We start from the raw sequence: 18,171 nt of genomic DNA, 5'->3' as shown, positions 1-18,171 counted from the left end.
CACAAGGAGGACCCCACTGCTGGCATCTCTTATCTACTGGCACCACAAGAAGCCCCGATCTGAAGGTGGCATACCTTCCCGTGTAGTACAGATGGGCAATAGGCTGAGCAAAGTTGGTAATCGCACAAGGACCCAAGTGCCTGAGGGATCCCCCAAGCTTCATAGAGTGATGTACATCATTGGTGGGGACCCATTTAGGCCAAGAAGTGTTATCAAAAGGGGTAGTAAATGGAAGAAACTATGAACCACCTTCATGGTGGCCACTTCATGATTTGTCTTATGTAACTCACCCCTCCAGACAGATGGATGATTTCACTCTCGTCCGTGCCATGGCTTTTTTGAGGTACTCCATCTGGCAGCGAATCAAAAAAATAATGTTATATATTCTTAATTGGCGGCCAGGAGTTCAAGTTACATCTCAGTTGCCAAAATACAATACCGCCTCCAAAAAATGTAATCATGTAATACCGTAAGGAGCCGATGCCAAGCAATAACATCTTACAGTACTGAAATCATACAAACAAACAGTGCTAATATAATAATACCATACAGAGCTCAAATAAAACTGCCGTACGGTGCTAAAATTATACCACCATAAGGTGCTTAAAATATACCTCCATATAGTGCTCAAATAAATACCGCCATGTAATACTAAAACAATACCACCATACATTGCTGAAATAATATCATCTTACATTGCTTACATTATATCGCCAAACAGTGCTTAACTAATATCCCAATGTAGTGCTCAAATAACACCACCATGCTGTGCCTTAATCATACCAACTTACATTGCTAACATCATACCGCCATACACTGCTCAAATCACACAGCCACACAAAGCTCATATAATACTAACATACAGTGCTCAAATAATACTACAGTACCACTATACAGTGCTTAAATCATATAATCTTTCAGTGCTTAAATCATAAAGCCATATAGAGCTCAAATAATATTGTCATACAATGCTCAAATAATACTGCTGTATACTGCTTAAATACTACTTTCATATAGTGCTCAAATAATTCTGCTGTGTACTGCTTAAATAATACTGTCATACAGTGTTTGAATAATGCTGCTGTATACTGCTTCAATAATACCGCCATATGTGCTCAAATACTACTGCTGTATACTGTTTAAATAGTACTGCCATACAGTGCTCTAATAATACTCCAATACAGTGCTCAAATAATACTGCTATGTACTGCTTAAATACTGCCATACAGTGCTTAAATAATACTGCCATATACTGCTTAAATAATACTACTATACAGTGCTCTAATAATACTCCAATACAGTGCTCAAATAATACTGCTATATACTTCTTAAATACTGCCATACAGTGCTCAAACAATACTGCTGTATACTGCTTAAATAATACTGCCATACAGTGCTCAAATAATACTGCTGTATAGTGCTTAAATAATACTGCCATACAGTGCTAAAATAACACTACCATACAGTGCTAAAATAATACTGCTATGTACTGCTTAAATACTGCCATACAGTGCTCAAATAATACTGCTGTATACTGCTTAAACAATACTGCCATACAGTGCTCAAATAACACTGACATACAGTGCTAAAATAATACTGCTGTATACTGCTTAAATACTGCCATACAGTGCTCAAATAATACTGCTGTATACTGCTTAAATAATACTGCCATACAGTGCTCAAATAACACTTACATACAGTGCTCAAATAATACTGCTGTATACTGCTTAAATAATACTGCCATACAGTGCTCAAATAACACTGCCATACAGTGCTAAAATAATACTGCTGTATACTGCTTAAAGAATACTGTCATACAATGTTCAAATAATTCCACCACAGTGTTGAAATAGTAGCACCATACAGTGCTCAAATATTAGCCACCAATCAGTGCTTATATAATATGGCCACATACTAAGCAAATCGTAACCTCTTCAGCATGTCCTCCCTTAGGCTGGGCTCAATCCAATACCCCATGGCCACAGTATTTATTACTTACCTCCCTTTTGTAATAATCAGCATTCCTTCCCTAAAGAAACAAAAAAAATAGTATTATAGGCAAAAAATAGGCAGTAGAAGGGAGTGCGCAGGGCTAGAATACACCGGGCACTGTTATGGCGGCCATCCTTGGTAGCCACCAATAACAAAAATCACAGCTGCTGTTTTGCGCTGGCGGATTCACGTCTCTCGTTATTTGTTCTGATATTTAGAAGGTGCCACAAAAAAAGTCAAAAGTCGTCAAAACAACTAAAATAAATGAACTCACCAGTGCCATTCTCCCCGTGTAGCAGTTTCCTCTTTCTGGCCCACGTTCCATTACATTCATACATCCCGGCTGAAACACACAGAGCAGAAACATCTATGGGAACCAAAGCAAAGAAACCAAAGCATAAATGCCCATACATTAATGAGAAATGACACAGGGAAAAAGTATTGAACACGCTTACAGTATTTAATACTTCATACAAAACCCTTTGCTGCTGATGAAGCTGTATGGAGACACTAGTCGCCTGCATTGCTCAGGTGGAGTTTGGCCCACTCTTCCACACACTCCTCACATCCTGCAGGTCCCGGCTCCTTCTGTGATCTCTGAGCTTTAGTTCCTTCCATATATTTCCTATTGGATTCAGCCCCGGTGATCGGCTCGGCCATTCTTGCAGATTTATTTTCTCTCTCCTTGGCGGTGTTTGGGATCATTGCGTTGCTGAAATGTCCATCTTCATTTCATCTTCATCATCCTGGTAGATGGCAGCACATTTTTATCAGGAATGTCTGACATTAAGTCTTCCTTCAATCATATATTTGTTAGTACCATCTGCTGAAAGCGAGCCCCACACCATGATGTTCCCACCTCCACACTTCACTATTGTTGGTGTTTTTGAGGTGATTTGCCTTTTGGCCTCCAAACATGGTGTGTATTATGGCCTCCAAAGAGTTACATTTTGGTCTCCTCTGACTAGACTATATTTTCCCAATATATCACAGGCTTCTCTAAATGTTGAGAAAACTTTAAAAGATCTTGAACCTGTATTTTGATCAGCAATGGAGTCTTGAGTGGTGAGCGTGCATACAGGAGCGTGCATACAGGAGCGTGCATACAGGAGCGTGCATACAGGAGCGTGCATACAGGCCATGGAAGGTGACTACATTACTTATTGTTTTCTTTGAAACAATTGTACGTGGTGATTCCAGGTCTTTCTGTAGTTCTCCTCAGGTGGTTCTTGGCTCTTGGAAAACTCTTCTGATAATTATTTTCACTCCTCTGTAGAAAATCTTGTAAGGAGCACCTGGTTGTGGCCAGTTTATGGCGAAATTATGTTCTTTCCACTTCTGGATTATGGTCCCAATACTAATCATTTGAACCTTCTGTAGTTTAGAAATACTTCCGTAACCAGTATCATCAGCATGTTTTACAACAATAAGTTGTCTTGAGACAGCTCACTGGTTTTACCCATCACAAGATGTTTCTTGTGTGGCATTCTTGGTAATGGGATACCTTTCTATAGACCACCAGTTGAACCAGCTGATATTTTTTACTAAGTGGCAGGATTGCTTTTTAATTACTGATAAATTTCAGCTGGTGCCAGGACTTTCCATGGCTTTTTTCACCTTTCTTTCATTATGTGTTCAATACTTTTCCCTTGTGTCTTTTCTCATTATTACACATAATTTAAGTTATGGTCATCAAAGGTTTGATTTGTTTCCCTGTGTGGATTGGATAGGTGGTTACCAACATCTGGTGAGAATTTAATGTCAATAGCACTTTTAGAAATATATGGGTGATGTGTTCAATACTTATAATTATATGGAAACCTGCCATGTACTTCAGACAAAAAAAGTTTATTTCTGTCCTCCATGCTTTGCACTGCAGCTCTTTTTGATCAAGTTGACTTCTTTATATAAGGACAAGCTCATGGACAAGTCAGTACAATTTCAAAGTGGACAGAATAGTTATCATTCAATGGGGAGGAGCCTCAATAAAGAGGAGGAGCCCTCTATAAAGGGGTGGAGATTAAGGAGAGTCCTTAATATTTTGTTATCAGTTATTGCTCTACATCATGGTGCCTCTGAAGCTCAGGTCGCTTGGCGCCCCTGATATCTTCTAATTGTTCCTGTTGTGAGGAGCCGATGGCTTACATTAATTTTATGTTTGAACGCGTGCCAAGGAACGAGGCTATATTTAGTGTAGCGGCATGTTCTAACGTGGCGGATGCAAAATTATACACATCTAATTATACACCGCTCACACAAACCTCGCGCTTTATCACATACAACTGTCAAAGATGAGAAATGGAGGATATCAAAGTCGTCTGAAGGCGACATGAAAGCGCTGCCACTGATTTTACGAGACCCCCTGTGTCTTCCCCCCCAGATCAGACATAGAAATATGCGGCCTGAAAGATCAGACCTTGCGATGAAAGACAAGCGTGGGAGCCTCCGGAGTGGGACAGATGTGGGCAATGACTCACACCCTGCCGCCTTGTACCCGAACTAGAAAGTACCACGTGGTTCTATGCTCTGCGGAAAGACATTAAATAATGATTCTATGAAAAATATGGATCCTATTACTGGTAACATCGGAATAAGTTTGGACTGTTGCCTAGCAACTGCCACCGCAGTCAGTAGGTGACTACTCTGGGTCACCTATAAGGGGACCAGCATGGACGCCCACTAATCTGAAATAATGGCGTTTTCTGAGTCCTGACTTTATTCAAGGTATTCTGCTGTGTACTTCTTAACGACGATGTGCTATGTAGAACATGGGCTGTGTCCCTGCCTTTGATGTGGGCTCACATGCTGAGCCTGCATCTCTCCTGCAGATGTTGGCTGATTTATACAGCCATCATCTGCCTCTAACAGCTGCAGGTGGAGCGGCACTCCGCTCACGACTGTTAACATACTAGCAGAAAGGTGCGCTCTTCTGAGCCCTCATCGGTGCGACCATGTGCCTCATGGATCGAGTCACTGCCTTTGATGTGGGCTCACATGCTGAGCCTGCATCTTCCCTGCAGATGTCAGCTGATTTATTCAACCTCTATCTGCCTCTAACAGCCGCAGGTGGAGCGGCGCTCCGTTCACGGCTGTTAACGCGCTCCAGCAAGAGGGTGCGCTCTCCTGAGCCCTCATTGACGCAACCATGTGCCTCATAGGTCGAGTCCCTGCCTTTGATGCGGGCTCACACGCTGAGCCCGCATCTTTCCCTGCAGATGTTGGCTGACTTATACAGCCATCATCTGCCTGTAACAGTCGTGGGTGGAGCGGCGCTCCGCTCATGGCTGTTAACGCGTGCCAGCAAAGGGGTGTGCTCTTCTGAGCCCTCATCAGCGTGACCATGTGCCTCATGGATCAAGTCCCTGCCTTTGATGTGGGCTCACATGCTGAGCCTGCATCTTCCCTGCAGATGTCAGCTGATTTATTCAGCCTCCATCTGCCTCTAACAGCCGCAGGTGGAGCGGCGCTCCGCTCACGGCTGTTAACACGCTCCAGCAAGAGGGTGCGCTCTCCTGAGCCCTCATTGGTGCAACCATGTGCGTCATAGGTCGAGTCCCTGCCTTTGATGCGGGCTCACACGCTGAGCCCGCATCTTTCCCTGCAGATGTTGGCTTATTAATACCAGGTACCATGGCCGGCGTTCATAGGAAACTGTGATTTCTTCTATATACAGCAATGCTGTGGTATTGCTGTATATAGAAAAAGTGATCAGACTATTGTGGGTTCAAGACTCCTAAAAGAACTATTAAATACAGTACTAATTTAAAAAAAAAATATTTTAAAAAAATACCAAAAAAAAGTTCAAATCACTCCCCCTTTGCTATATTAAAAATTAAGAAATAATAAAAAAACATGCATATTTGGTATCACTGCGTTCGTATAAATCCAATCTATCAAATTAATCCGATCGATAAACAGCGTAATGAAAAAAAATCAAAATGCTAGAATTGCAGTTTTTTGCCACCGCAATAACAATAAAAAATGTAATAACAGGTGATGAAAACATTGTATATACCCCAAAATAATATCAATCAAAACATCAGTTCGGGGCGCAAAAAACAAACCCTCACAAAGCTCCATATCCAAAAAATTGAAAACATCACGGTTTTCGGACAGTCAGAAAACAAACAAGATTTTATATATATATATATATATATATATATATATATATAATTTATTTTTTTTTTTTTAATTTTTATCACCGCTTAAAAAAACCAAAAATTATCCGTGTTTGGTAGCTATGTAACCGTACCGACCTGGAGAATCATACTGGCAGGTCATTTTTATGTTACAATAAACTCTGGAAATAAAGAAATAAAATAAGAAAACAATTGCAGACTTTTTTTTTTGCTATTTTGCCACAGCAACCAATCAGCGCCCAGCTTTCATTTCATTTTCTGCTCTTGGAAAGATGAAAGTTGGACTGTGATTGGTCGCTACAGTCGACAAAGACCGTTTATATGATATCTTCAATTAACTTTATTTATACTGTCTTTGAAAACATGTAATAATAATTAATAATAATCAGTGCTTGCAATTATCCTGTATTTATGATAATGAACTTACTGAGGGTTTGCTAATGAGCCAATATGCCTGCTCCTGACACTCAATCACAATCCGGTCCCCCTTACGGCGCTGTTTGGCCGCCCTATGTAATAAAGGTTATAGAGAAATACACAAATATAATATAAATATAATATGAGAAATTATACAGCTTTATAATATAACATTTTAGTATTGGGGAAGAGGCACAAAAATGAGTTTACATGTCGCCTTATTAGAAATGTTTAGCATGTAGCTCACTTAGCCTAATACTGTTGCCCATATTAACCAATCAGAGCACATCTTTCATTTTGCCAGAGCAGTTTTAGACATGAAAGCTGTGCTCTGATTGGTTGCTATAGGCAACAAGTGCAAGTTTTGCTCAAATTAGGCTTCTTGGGCCATGTAGGCCTTACAGGAAAACGGGACACCCATTTTGTTTTATGGCGTTAACATAAAGCTCGTGGGCCCCAATGTAAAATATTAAGCATAGTCTTTAATAGCATTGTCTTCTCATATGAGCCACAGGGACTTTTTGGGACTCTCAAGGTTTCTGGGCCTAACTGTAGTTAACAAATGATTTGAACACTGTTTCTATTTAGCCCTGTGATAAATTGACATGGATTAGGAGATATGTTTATTGTGTAGCTTAACCCTCATAATGTTGCCCATATCAACCAATCAGAGCACATCTTTCATCTTTCCAATGCAGTTTTAGACATAAAAGCTGTGCACTCATTGGTTGCTATAGGCAACAAGTCCAGTTGTGCTAAAATGAGGCTTCTTGGGCAATGTAGGCCGTAAAGAAAAAGGGACACCTGTGTAACATAAAGCTCGTGGGCCCCAATGCAAAATATTCAGCATGGTCTTTAATAGAATTGTCTTCTAATATAAGCCAAAGGGACTTTTGGGGCCTCTCAAGGTTTCTGGGCTCTATTATAGTCACATCCCTGTGAAAAGATTTGAACAGAATATCTAATTAGCCCTGTGATATAGTGACATGGATTAGGAGACAGGAAGAGTTGTCATAGGGACAAACAAAACTGATTTTCAAGATGGCCACCACTGATTTGTCAGCAATGCTTCATAGGGAGGGAACACTAGGATATCTCCAATCAGCGCATAGCCCGAAATACTTACAGTTAGGTCCAGAAATCTTTGGACAGTGACACAATTTTGGCGAGTTGGGCTCTGCATGCCACCACATTGGATGTGAAATGAAACCTCTACAACAGAATTCAAGTGCAGATTGTAACGTTTAATTTGAAGGTTTGAACAAAAATATCTGATAGAAATTGTAGGAATTGTCACATTTCTTTACAAACACTCCACATTTTAGGAGGTCAAAAGTAATTGGACAAATAAACCAAACCCAAACAAAATATTTTTATTTTCAATATTTTGTTTCGAATCCTTTGGAGGCAATCACTGCCTTAAGTCTGGAACCCATGGACATCACCAAACGCTGGGTTTCCTCCTTCTTAATGCTTTGCCAGGCCTTTACAGCCGCAGCCTTCAGGTCTTGCTTGTTTGTGGGTCTTTCCGTCTTAAGTCTGGATTTGAGCAAGTGAAATGCATGCTCAATTGGGTTAAGATCTGGTGATTGACTTGGCCATTGCAGAATGTTCCACTTTTTTGCACTCATGAACTCCTGGGTAGCTTTGGCTGTATGCTTGGGGTCATTGTCCATCTGTACTATGAAGCGCCGTCCGATCAACTTTGCGGCATTTGGCTGAATCTGGGCTGAAAGTATATCCCGGTACACTTCAGAATTCATCCGGCTACTCTTGTCTGCTGTTATGTCATCAATAAACACAAGTGACCCAGTGCCATTGAAAGCCATGCATGCCCATGCCATCACGTTGCCTCCACCATGTTTTACAGAGGATGTGGTGTGCCTTGGATCATGTGCCGTTCCCTTTCTTCTCTACACTTTTTTCTTCCCATCATTCTGGTACAGGTTGATCTTTGTCTCATCTGTCCATAGAATACTTTTCCAGAACTGAGCTGGCTTCATGAGGTGTTTTTCAGCAAATGTAACTCTGGCCTGTCTATTTTTGGAATTGATGAATGGTTTGCATCTAGATGTGAACCCTTTGTATTTACTTTCATGGAGTCTTCTCTTTACTGTTGACTTAGAGACAGATACACCTACTTCACTGAGAGTGTTCTGGACTTCAGTTGATGTTGTGAACGGGTTCTTCTTCACCAAAGAAAGTATGCGGCGATCATCCACCACTGTTGTCATCCGTGGACGCCCAGGCCTTTTTCAGTTCCCAAGCTCACCAGTCAATTCCTTTTTTCTCAGAATGTACCCGACTGTTGATTTTGCTACTCCAAGCATGTCTGCTATCTCTCTGATGGATTTTTTCTTTTTTTCAGCCTCAGGATGTTCTGCTTCACCTCAATTGAGAGTTCCTTAGACCGCATGTTGTCTGGTCACAGCAACAGCTTCCAAATGCAAAACCACACACCTGTAATCAACCCCAGACCTTTTAACTACTTCATTGATTACAGGTTAACGAGGGAGACGCCTACAGAGTTAATTGCAGCCCTTGGAGTCCCTTGTCCAATTACTTTTGGTCCCTTGAAAAAGAGGAGGCTATGCATTACAGAGCTATGATTCCTAAACCCTTTCTCCGATTTGGATGTGAAAACTCTCATATTGCAGCTGGGAGTGTGCACTTTCAGCCCATATTATATATAGAATTGTATTTCTGAACATGTTTTTGTAAACAGCTAAAATAACAAAACTTGTGTCACTGTCCAAATATTTCTGGACCTAACTGTAGATAAAGATTTGCCTGAGGATCCATTAAGCAGATTGTTTGGGGCAGATAACATATCAGAGTGCTACGTCTTCTAAAACCCGATATAACATGTCCGGTTGTAATAACGGTGCACTATGTGCAGCTGCGTGCTTCCGGAACAATCCATACAAATATTCCACATGATCCTGAATATTTCATGATGGATTTGCATGAATATTTCATGTCTGTGCCGTCTGTATTAAGTATACTGCATAAACACGTTACTTATTTATGGCGGGTTTAAAATGCGCTTTTAAAAAAACCCCACACACACGTGTCCCGAAGCGTGGCCGCTCCATGGACGATTTTAGAACATCAGAGATTAGAGGATCGATATAGGAAAGGCGCATGGCTCATGATGATGGGGCGAAGCTTATCAGGGATTTGTGCCATTTTTTAGGAGGTGATGTAGCGCTAACCTAAATGGGCTGCTGCGTCTACGCACCTGATCTGTTCCCTTGCTTGCATGACCACGAAGTCCCACGTGTGATTAATTCGCTTGTGCAGCTGATTGTAGCTATCCTGTGACATCCCCCCCCAGGAAAAAAAATAAATGACTTACATATTTATCCATATATCACAACAGACATGTTATGTCGTATCCACAAATCACCACGCCATGTCTATTCTGAAGAATTTTTTCTCAGAAATACGCATTATAGCATCCCTCTGTTGTTCCTCCTGGAAATCCATTATATAAAGCTGAGTGTGTGTGTGTGTGTGTGTGTACGTAAATATGTATGTATATGTGTGTGCGTGTGTACGTATATATGTATGTATATGTGTGTGTGTGTGCGTGTGTCCGCTAAAGGAATCCGCACCGTCGCATGCACAGACATCCTATGTGACTCAGGGAACGTCATAGACTATGTTTTGAGAGGAAAATTTAACCCTGCACTTTACAGTTATTTGCCAAAAAACCTGCTTACATTAAAGTCAATGGAGCTGGGAGCCACAATGCAGCCAGAAGATTGTTGGCATGTCACAATGCAGTCAGGGAAAGATACAGACAGACAGAGACAGACACAGAGACAGACACAGAGACAGGCAAAGAGACAGACAGACACAGACAGGGATAGAGACAGACAGGGATAGAGACAGACAGGGATAGAGACAGAAAGGGTAAGAGACAGACAAGGAAAGAGACAGACAGGGAAAGAGACAGACAGCCAGGGAAAGATACAGACAGACAGAGACAGACAGAGACAAAGAGACAGACAAAGAGACAGACAGACACAAATAGACACAGACAAAGAGACAGACAAGGAAAGAGACAGACAGAAAGAGACAGACAAGGAAAGAGATCTAGAGACAGACAGGGAAAGAGATAGAGAGACAGATAGGGAAAGAGAAAAAGAGACAGACAGGGAAAGAGACAGACAGAGAGATAGCGACAGACACAGAGATTGACAGACAGACACAGAGAGAGAGGGAGACAGACAGAGACTGGGAGAGAGACAGAGAGACAGTTTCTATCCCGGGCAATGCCGGGTACTACAGCTAGTTTATAAATATAATGACATCTGAGTGTTACCCATTCCACATGCCAATGAAGGCGGCTCAATATAGTTCGACATGCTCCAAACAATGCTAATATTGTCATGGGATGAGGACAAAGCCTATTGTCAAGTGGAATTGTCCATTTAAAATCAAACATTTCCAGGAGGAATAACAGAAGAACGAACAACACAAAGTTAGAAAAGAAAATGCAACAAGAAACACAAGTATTTATTAAAATGCACGTCAGTACAGGTCATCTGAAGACATAATAACCCTTTTAAAGGGGTATTCTAGTATGAGAAAAACATAGCTGCTTTCCTTCAAAAACAGAGTCACACCTGTCCATTCACTCATATTATGCCACACTGCAATACCAGACAAAACCCAGGCAGGTCTGGCACAAAACAAATATTTAAAAAAAAATAGAGCTCTCTACCAGCAAATTTGTCTTCTCTCCGCTATTGCTCTATAAAGTGGATATTTCACTCAGTGACAACCCTGGTCAGAGCTATAATTGAGGCCAGGGCTGGTGTCCCTGGGCCCCAGACAATCAAATCTACCACTGTCAGTAAAAAAATATATAAAATTGCATTTTAATAGCATAAATTGAACATCACTATGGGCTGTAAGAATAAATATATATCAGCAGTGATTAGACTGTATATAACTATACACAAGCAGTGAACACACTGCATATATAAGTATATATCAGCAATTAAACTGCATATATAACTATGTACCACCAGTGAACTCACTGCATATATACTGTATATACCAGCGATTAAACTGCATAAATAACTATATACCAGCAGTGGACACACTTCATAAATACTGTAAATAACAGCGATTAAACTGCATATATAACTATATACCAGCAGTGAACTCACTGCATATATACTGTATATACCAGCAATTAAACTGCATAAATAACTATATACCAGCAGTGGACACACTTCATAAATACTGTAAATAACAGCGATTAAACTGCATATATAACTATATACCAGCAGTGGACACACTTCATATACTGTATACTGTAAATAACAGCGATTAAACTGCATATATAATATATACCAGCAGTGAACACACTGCATATACAGTATAACTATATATCAGCAATTAAACTGCATATATAACTATATACCAGCAGTGGCCACACTGCATATATACTGTATATACCAGCGATTAAACTGTATACGGTATATAACTATATACCAGCAGTGGACACACTGCATATATACTGTATATACCAGCGATTAAACTGCATATATAACTATATACAGTACCAGCAGTGGGTACACTTCATATACTGTATACTGTAAATAACAGCGATTAAACTGCATATATAATATATACCAGCAGTGAACACACTGTATATATAACTATATATCAGCACTTAGACTATGTGCGCACAGTGCGTTTTTCGCAACGTTTTTGCGCGTTTTCCGGGTGTGTTTTTGGCCTTAAAACTGCAGGACTTTGCTTCCCCAGCAAAGTCTATGAGTTTTCATTTTTGCTGTCCGCACACATCTGTTTTTTTACCTGCGTTTTTGAGTTAAAAAAAAAAATGGACATGTCAGTTCTTTCCTGCGTTTTTCTGCGTTTTCCGCCCATGCAATGCATTTGAAAAAGGCAGCAAAACGCAGAGATCAAAAACGCAGCAAAACGCAGCCAAAAACGCACCAAATCGCGGCAAAAACGCATGCGTTTTTTGATGCGTTTTTTGACGCAGGTGCGTTTTTGTGTGTTTTTAGCGGCCAAAAACGCACAAAAACGCAGCGTCAAAAAGACGCAGTGTGCGAACCTAGCCTAAAACTGCATATATAACTATATGGCTATGTGCGCACAGTGCGTTTTTCGCGGCGTTTTTGCGCGTTTTTCGGGTGCGTTTTTGGCCTCAAAACTGCATGACTTTGCTTCCCCAGCAAAGTCTATGAGTTTTCATTTTTGCTGTCCACACACAACTGTTTTTTTAAGCTGCGTTTTTGAGCTTGAAAAAAAAAATGGACAAGTCAATTCTTTCCTGCGTTTTTCTGTGTTTTCCGCCCATGCAATGCATTGGAAAAACGCAGCAAAACGCAGAGATAAAAAACGCAGCAAAACGCAGCCAAAAACGCACCAAATCGCGGTAAAAACGCATGCGTTTTTTATGCGTTTTTTCGACGCAAGTGCGTTTTTGTGCATTTTTAGCGGCCAAAAACGCACAAAAACGCAGCGTCAAAAAAACGCAGCATGCGCACATAGCCTAAACCAGCAGTGGGCACACTGCATATATACTGTATATACCAGTGATTAAACTGCATATATAATATATACCAGCAGAGGACACACTGCATATATACTGTATATACCAGCGATTAAACTGCATATATAATACATACCAGCATTGAACACACTACATATATAACTATATATCAGCACTTAAACTGCATATATAACTATATACCTGTAGACTGTGAGCCCTCGCGGGCAGGGTCCTCTCTCCTCCTATACCAGTCTGTCTTGTACTGTTAATGATTGTTGTACGTATACCCTCTTTCACTTGTAAAGCGCCATGGAATAAATGGCGTTATAATAATAAATAATAATAATAATAATATACCAGCAGTGGACACACTGCATATATACTGTATATACCAGAGATTAAACTGTATACGGTATGTAACTATATACCAGCAGTGAACACACTGCATATATAACTATATATCAGCAATTAAACTGCATATATAACTATATATCAGCAATTAAACTGCATATATAATATATACCAGCAGTGGAGAAAATCAGAACTCCCAAATAAACTGCAGTCTGAAATTGTGCCCCCTATTTTGTAATGGTGGGCCCTATACTCCAGTACTAGCTTTGTTCTCCTTATCTCCTTATGACGACCCTGGTGATGTTGACTGTCATCCAGTTTTCCGATAAAATTCCAAAATAAGGGAGATTGCAATGTTCGTGGCTGACCTTTTCGTACTCCACCAGATCTCCTTGTTTCCTGATATTTTTCTTTGCAAGATAAATGGCTGAAAATAAAAACAAGTATAAACTTCACCTGCATCAATCACAATATAATTATTTCCATTGTTAAGTTTGCAATCCTCCCAGAAATACTCCCACAAGCGTCCTAGAAAAATTAAATTAAGTTTTCATATTTGCATTAGCCACTTCCTTTTGATGTCATTTGGAAGGTATGGATATTTGAAGTTAATGTTCTGCTGGGACTTGTAGTTTCACAATGACAGAGATTAGAGACTATTGAATAATGGCACCTTATAGAATGTGAACCAATAAGCACAGTGCGAGGAAATATTGCCCCGCCCACGAGGAGCAAATGCTGACACTCCCTACTATTAGTTCCTTGTACCTTACAGTAAAATGGTCTAATGGTTTATATAATGAATGCAATTGGGCAGACTATAGCATCTTTCATAAATGCCCTCATCTAAATGTGTAACATAAATTCCTTTTTCGCCCCTTAATCTCCAGGTGGTCCTCATAAAAAAATGTATACTACTCACAAAACGTTTGGGATATTTGTATTTCAGGTGAAATATCAGGATGGTCCTAAAATGATCTACCTTAATGTGACCTTCTCTAACCTTTTGGATCCACACGTCCAACTGTTCAATGTTTCAGGACTTTTTGCACAACTTGTTCTCTAAAAACGAGCTTAATAGAAAAATTCACAACAGGTGTTTGATCCATGAATCGCCCAATAAATTTCGGGGTTCAGTAAGAATGGTATTAAACCGCCCTCCTCATCAGGCTGTTCACATTCTGACGATGTGAGACCAAGATGACCCCTAACAATTGATCAGCAGTACCGCTCCATTGCGAGGTGAACACCAGGAGGATCTAAGACAGAAGAGGCCACTGAGCTTAGAATGTCATAGAGTGTCACCAGCAGATTGTACAGAGACACAGAGAGACTGGAAGAGTCACAGAAAAGGCAGAGAAGTGAATGTCCTTTAGCCACATCCCAAAATGATGACCGCTTCATTATGAACAATGCCCTTGGGATCCAGATGATGAAAGCCACACAATTCCTGGCACGTTTAGGGGAGGTGAGATGCACCTGAGTGTCATGTCAGACCATTCAAAACCATTTATCTCAGTGTGATCTACATGCTAGACACCTTGCATGATACCTGACCACACCACCAGGCACAGGCATCATCTATGTACCTGATCACACCCCCAGACACAGGCGTCATCTACTTACCTGACCATACCACCAGGCACAGGCATCATCTATGTACCTGACCACACCACCAGGCACAAGAATCATCTACGTACCTGACCACACCACCAAGTGTCATCTACTAACCTGACCGCACCACCAGGCACAAGTGTCATCTACGTATCTGACCACACCACCAGCCACAGGTGTGATCTACGTATCTGACCACACCACCAGCCACAGGTGTCATCTACGTATCCGACCACACCACCAGGCACAAGTGTCATCTATGTACCTGACCACACCACCAGCCACAGGCGTTATCTATGTACCTGACCACACCACAAGGCACAAGCGTCATCTACATACCTGACCTCACCACTAGGCACAGGCGTCATCTACGTACCTGACCATACCACCAGGCACAGGTGTCATCTACATACCTGACTACACCACCAGGCACAAGTGTCATCTACTAATCTGACCGCACCACCAGGCACAGGTGTCATCTACGTATCTGCCCACAGCACCAGCCACAGGTGTCATCTACGTATCTGACCACACCACCAGGCACAGGCGTTATTTATGTACCTGACCACACCACCAGGCACAAGCGTCATCTACTAACCTGACCACACCACCAGGCACAGGTGTCATCTACGTATCTGACCACACCACCAGCCACAGGTGTCATCTACTTATCTGACCACACCACCAGGCACAACCGTTATCTATGTACCTGACCACACCACAAGACACAAGCATCATTTACATACCTGACCACACCACCAGGCACAGGTGTCATCTACGTATCTGACCACACCACCAGCCACAGGTGTCATCTACGTATCTGACCACACCACCAGGCACAAGTGTCATCTATGTACCTGACCACACCACCAGCCACAGGCGTTATCTATGTACCTGACCACACCACAAGGCACAAGCGTCATCTACGTACCTGACCATACCACCATGCACAGGTGTCATCTACATACCTGACTACACCACCAGGCACAAGTGTCATCTACTAATCTGACCGCACCACCAGGCACAGGTGTCATCTACGTATCTGCCCACAGCACCAGCCTCAGGTGTCATCTACGTATCTGACCACACCACCAGGCACAGGCGTTATTTATGTACCTGACCACACCACCAGGCACAAGCGTCATCTACGTATCTGACCACACCACCAGCCACAGGTGTCATCTACTTATCTGACCACACCACCAGGTACAACCGTTATCTATGTACCTGACCACACCACAAGGCACAAGCATCATTTACATACCTGACCACACCACCAGCCACAGGTGTCATCTACTTATCTGACCACACCACCAGGCACAACTGTTATCTATGTACCTGACCACACCACAAGGCACAAGCATCATTTACGTACCTGACCACACCACCAGGCACAGGTGTCATCTATGACCTGACCTGACCACACCACCAGGCACAGGCATCATCTACATACCTGACCACACCACCAGGCACAGGCATCATCTACATACCTGACCACACCACCAGGCACAGATGTCATCTATGGACCTGACCACAACCCCAGGCACAGGCGTCATCTACATAACCTGACCAGACCACCAGGCACAGGCGTCATCTACATAACCTGACCAGACCACTAGGCACAGGCGTCATCTATGTACCAGACCACACCACCAGGCACCGGTGTCATATACGCCGGACGAGGGACTAGTGGCCTCAGTGCTGGTCACTGATGAAAGTCGATTTGATAGAAACATATAAAAAAGTAAGAAAATAAGAGAGTTGAATGTTTTTTTTTTATGAGACCCTGCATCCTTATAACAGAATAGAAGCAGGAAGAGTTGTCATAGGGGCAGAGGCAGAACATCTCTTCTGGATAGGATAGTGTGAGACACTCACCGTAGTCCAGCTCTGTGGCGGGCCATTTATTGGTGGTCCAGAAATATGGGGTCTAAAGAAGAATAAATGTGAAACATCAGTGACAGATACAGTAGGAGAGACGACCCCATCCCGGGGGTCACGCACGACCCGAAATGCCAGAACCGTAAAGAAGCTGAACTTCAGGGTTTAAAATTGTGTTCAATTTCTCAGGGGTTAACTGTCCATGGTACAGATAATTGTTAATTGGGACTTTCTGGAAATGACACTGTTAATGGGGATCTCACTGGCAGTGACACTGGTTGACGTAGTGTTAATAAGTGGCACTTTTTGGCTATGTCACTGTTAATGAAGGCACTCTTTGGATAGGATACTGCTAATGGGAGCGCTCTCTGAATGTGGCACTGTTAATGGGGGGCACTCTATGGGATGACACTAGTAATGGGACACTCTCTGACCGTGGCACTGCTGATGGGGGACACTCTCTGATGCCATCAATGATAATGATGCCTTTCTCTGACTGGGGTACTGTTACTGGGTGCGTGATCTGCAATACTGAAGAACAAAATGTTTTAACAATTTCCACACTGACCACTGTTTTTAGACTCATACTTCCTGTCTTTAAAAGAACAATTTCCAGCAGATTCCTTATCAGCAGAGGCAGGATTACATTGATACCTAACACCTCTATACAGCTGATAACATAGGATCCACCATACACAATAGGTGATGTCACAGCTCCCCTCCTCCCCCTCCTGTACAAAGACAAATAACACCTCAATATACAGTAGATAACATGGGATCCACCTTTCGCAATACGTAATGTCACAGCTCACCTCTTCCTCCTGTATAATGACTGAAAACAACTATATATATAGATTGATAACACAGGATCCACCTTTCACAACAGGTGATGTCACAGTTCACCTCCTCCTACTCCTCTGCAATGACTGATAACACCTTTATATACAGTAGATAACACAGCATCCACCATTTATGATAGGTGATGTCACAGCTCACCTCCTCCTCCTCCTGTACAATGAATGATAAAACCTCTACATACAGTAGATAACACAGAATCCACCAATTACGATAGGTGATGTCACAGCTGTCCCTGCGCCACTCTTCTTTCACAATAACTTCTGCACACTCTCATTAGATGCTTCAATATCGATAGGGTCAAAGTTTGTTCATTGCTGCTAATATACGTGTGTGTACCGCCCCGGTGTTGGTCGGGCTGCTCGGATCCGGGATCGTGGT

At 41.9% G+C, this 18,171-nt stretch overlaps 1 protein-coding gene across 3 annotated transcripts in view; it reads right to left on the bottom strand.

Annotated features, from left to right (window-relative positions):
- RGS11 (regulator of G protein signaling 11) overlaps nucleotides 1-18,171 on the bottom strand; it is an 88,619-nt gene that overhangs the window by 24,945 nt on the left and 45,503 nt on the right. For 2 of the 3 annotated variants that reach the window (XM_075318407.1, XM_075318409.1), the window contains exons 5-11: nucleotides 16,933-16,984; nucleotides 13,809-13,867; nucleotides 9,790-9,866; nucleotides 6,559-6,640; nucleotides 2,267-2,359; nucleotides 2,000-2,029; nucleotides 291-352 (exon numbers count right to left, since the gene is read on the bottom strand). In XM_075318407.1, coding sequence (XP_075174522.1) covers nucleotides 291-352; nucleotides 2,000-2,029; nucleotides 2,267-2,359; nucleotides 6,559-6,640; nucleotides 9,790-9,866; nucleotides 13,809-13,867; nucleotides 16,933-16,984 — 455 coding nt within the window. The remainder of the gene's footprint in view (nucleotides 1-290; nucleotides 353-1,999; nucleotides 2,030-2,266; nucleotides 2,360-6,558; nucleotides 6,641-9,789; nucleotides 9,867-13,808; nucleotides 13,868-16,932; nucleotides 16,985-18,171) is intronic. The other variant, XM_075318408.1, reaches the window with a different exon arrangement.

The sequence above is a fragment of the Anomaloglossus baeobatrachus genome, chromosome 7 (assembly GCF_048569485.1).
Source record: "Anomaloglossus baeobatrachus isolate aAnoBae1 chromosome 7, aAnoBae1.hap1, whole genome shotgun sequence".
In the NCBI taxonomy this organism is placed as follows: domain Eukaryota; kingdom Metazoa; phylum Chordata; class Amphibia; order Anura; family Aromobatidae; genus Anomaloglossus; species Anomaloglossus baeobatrachus.
This window is presented reverse-complemented; position numbering and strand designations above follow the sequence as displayed.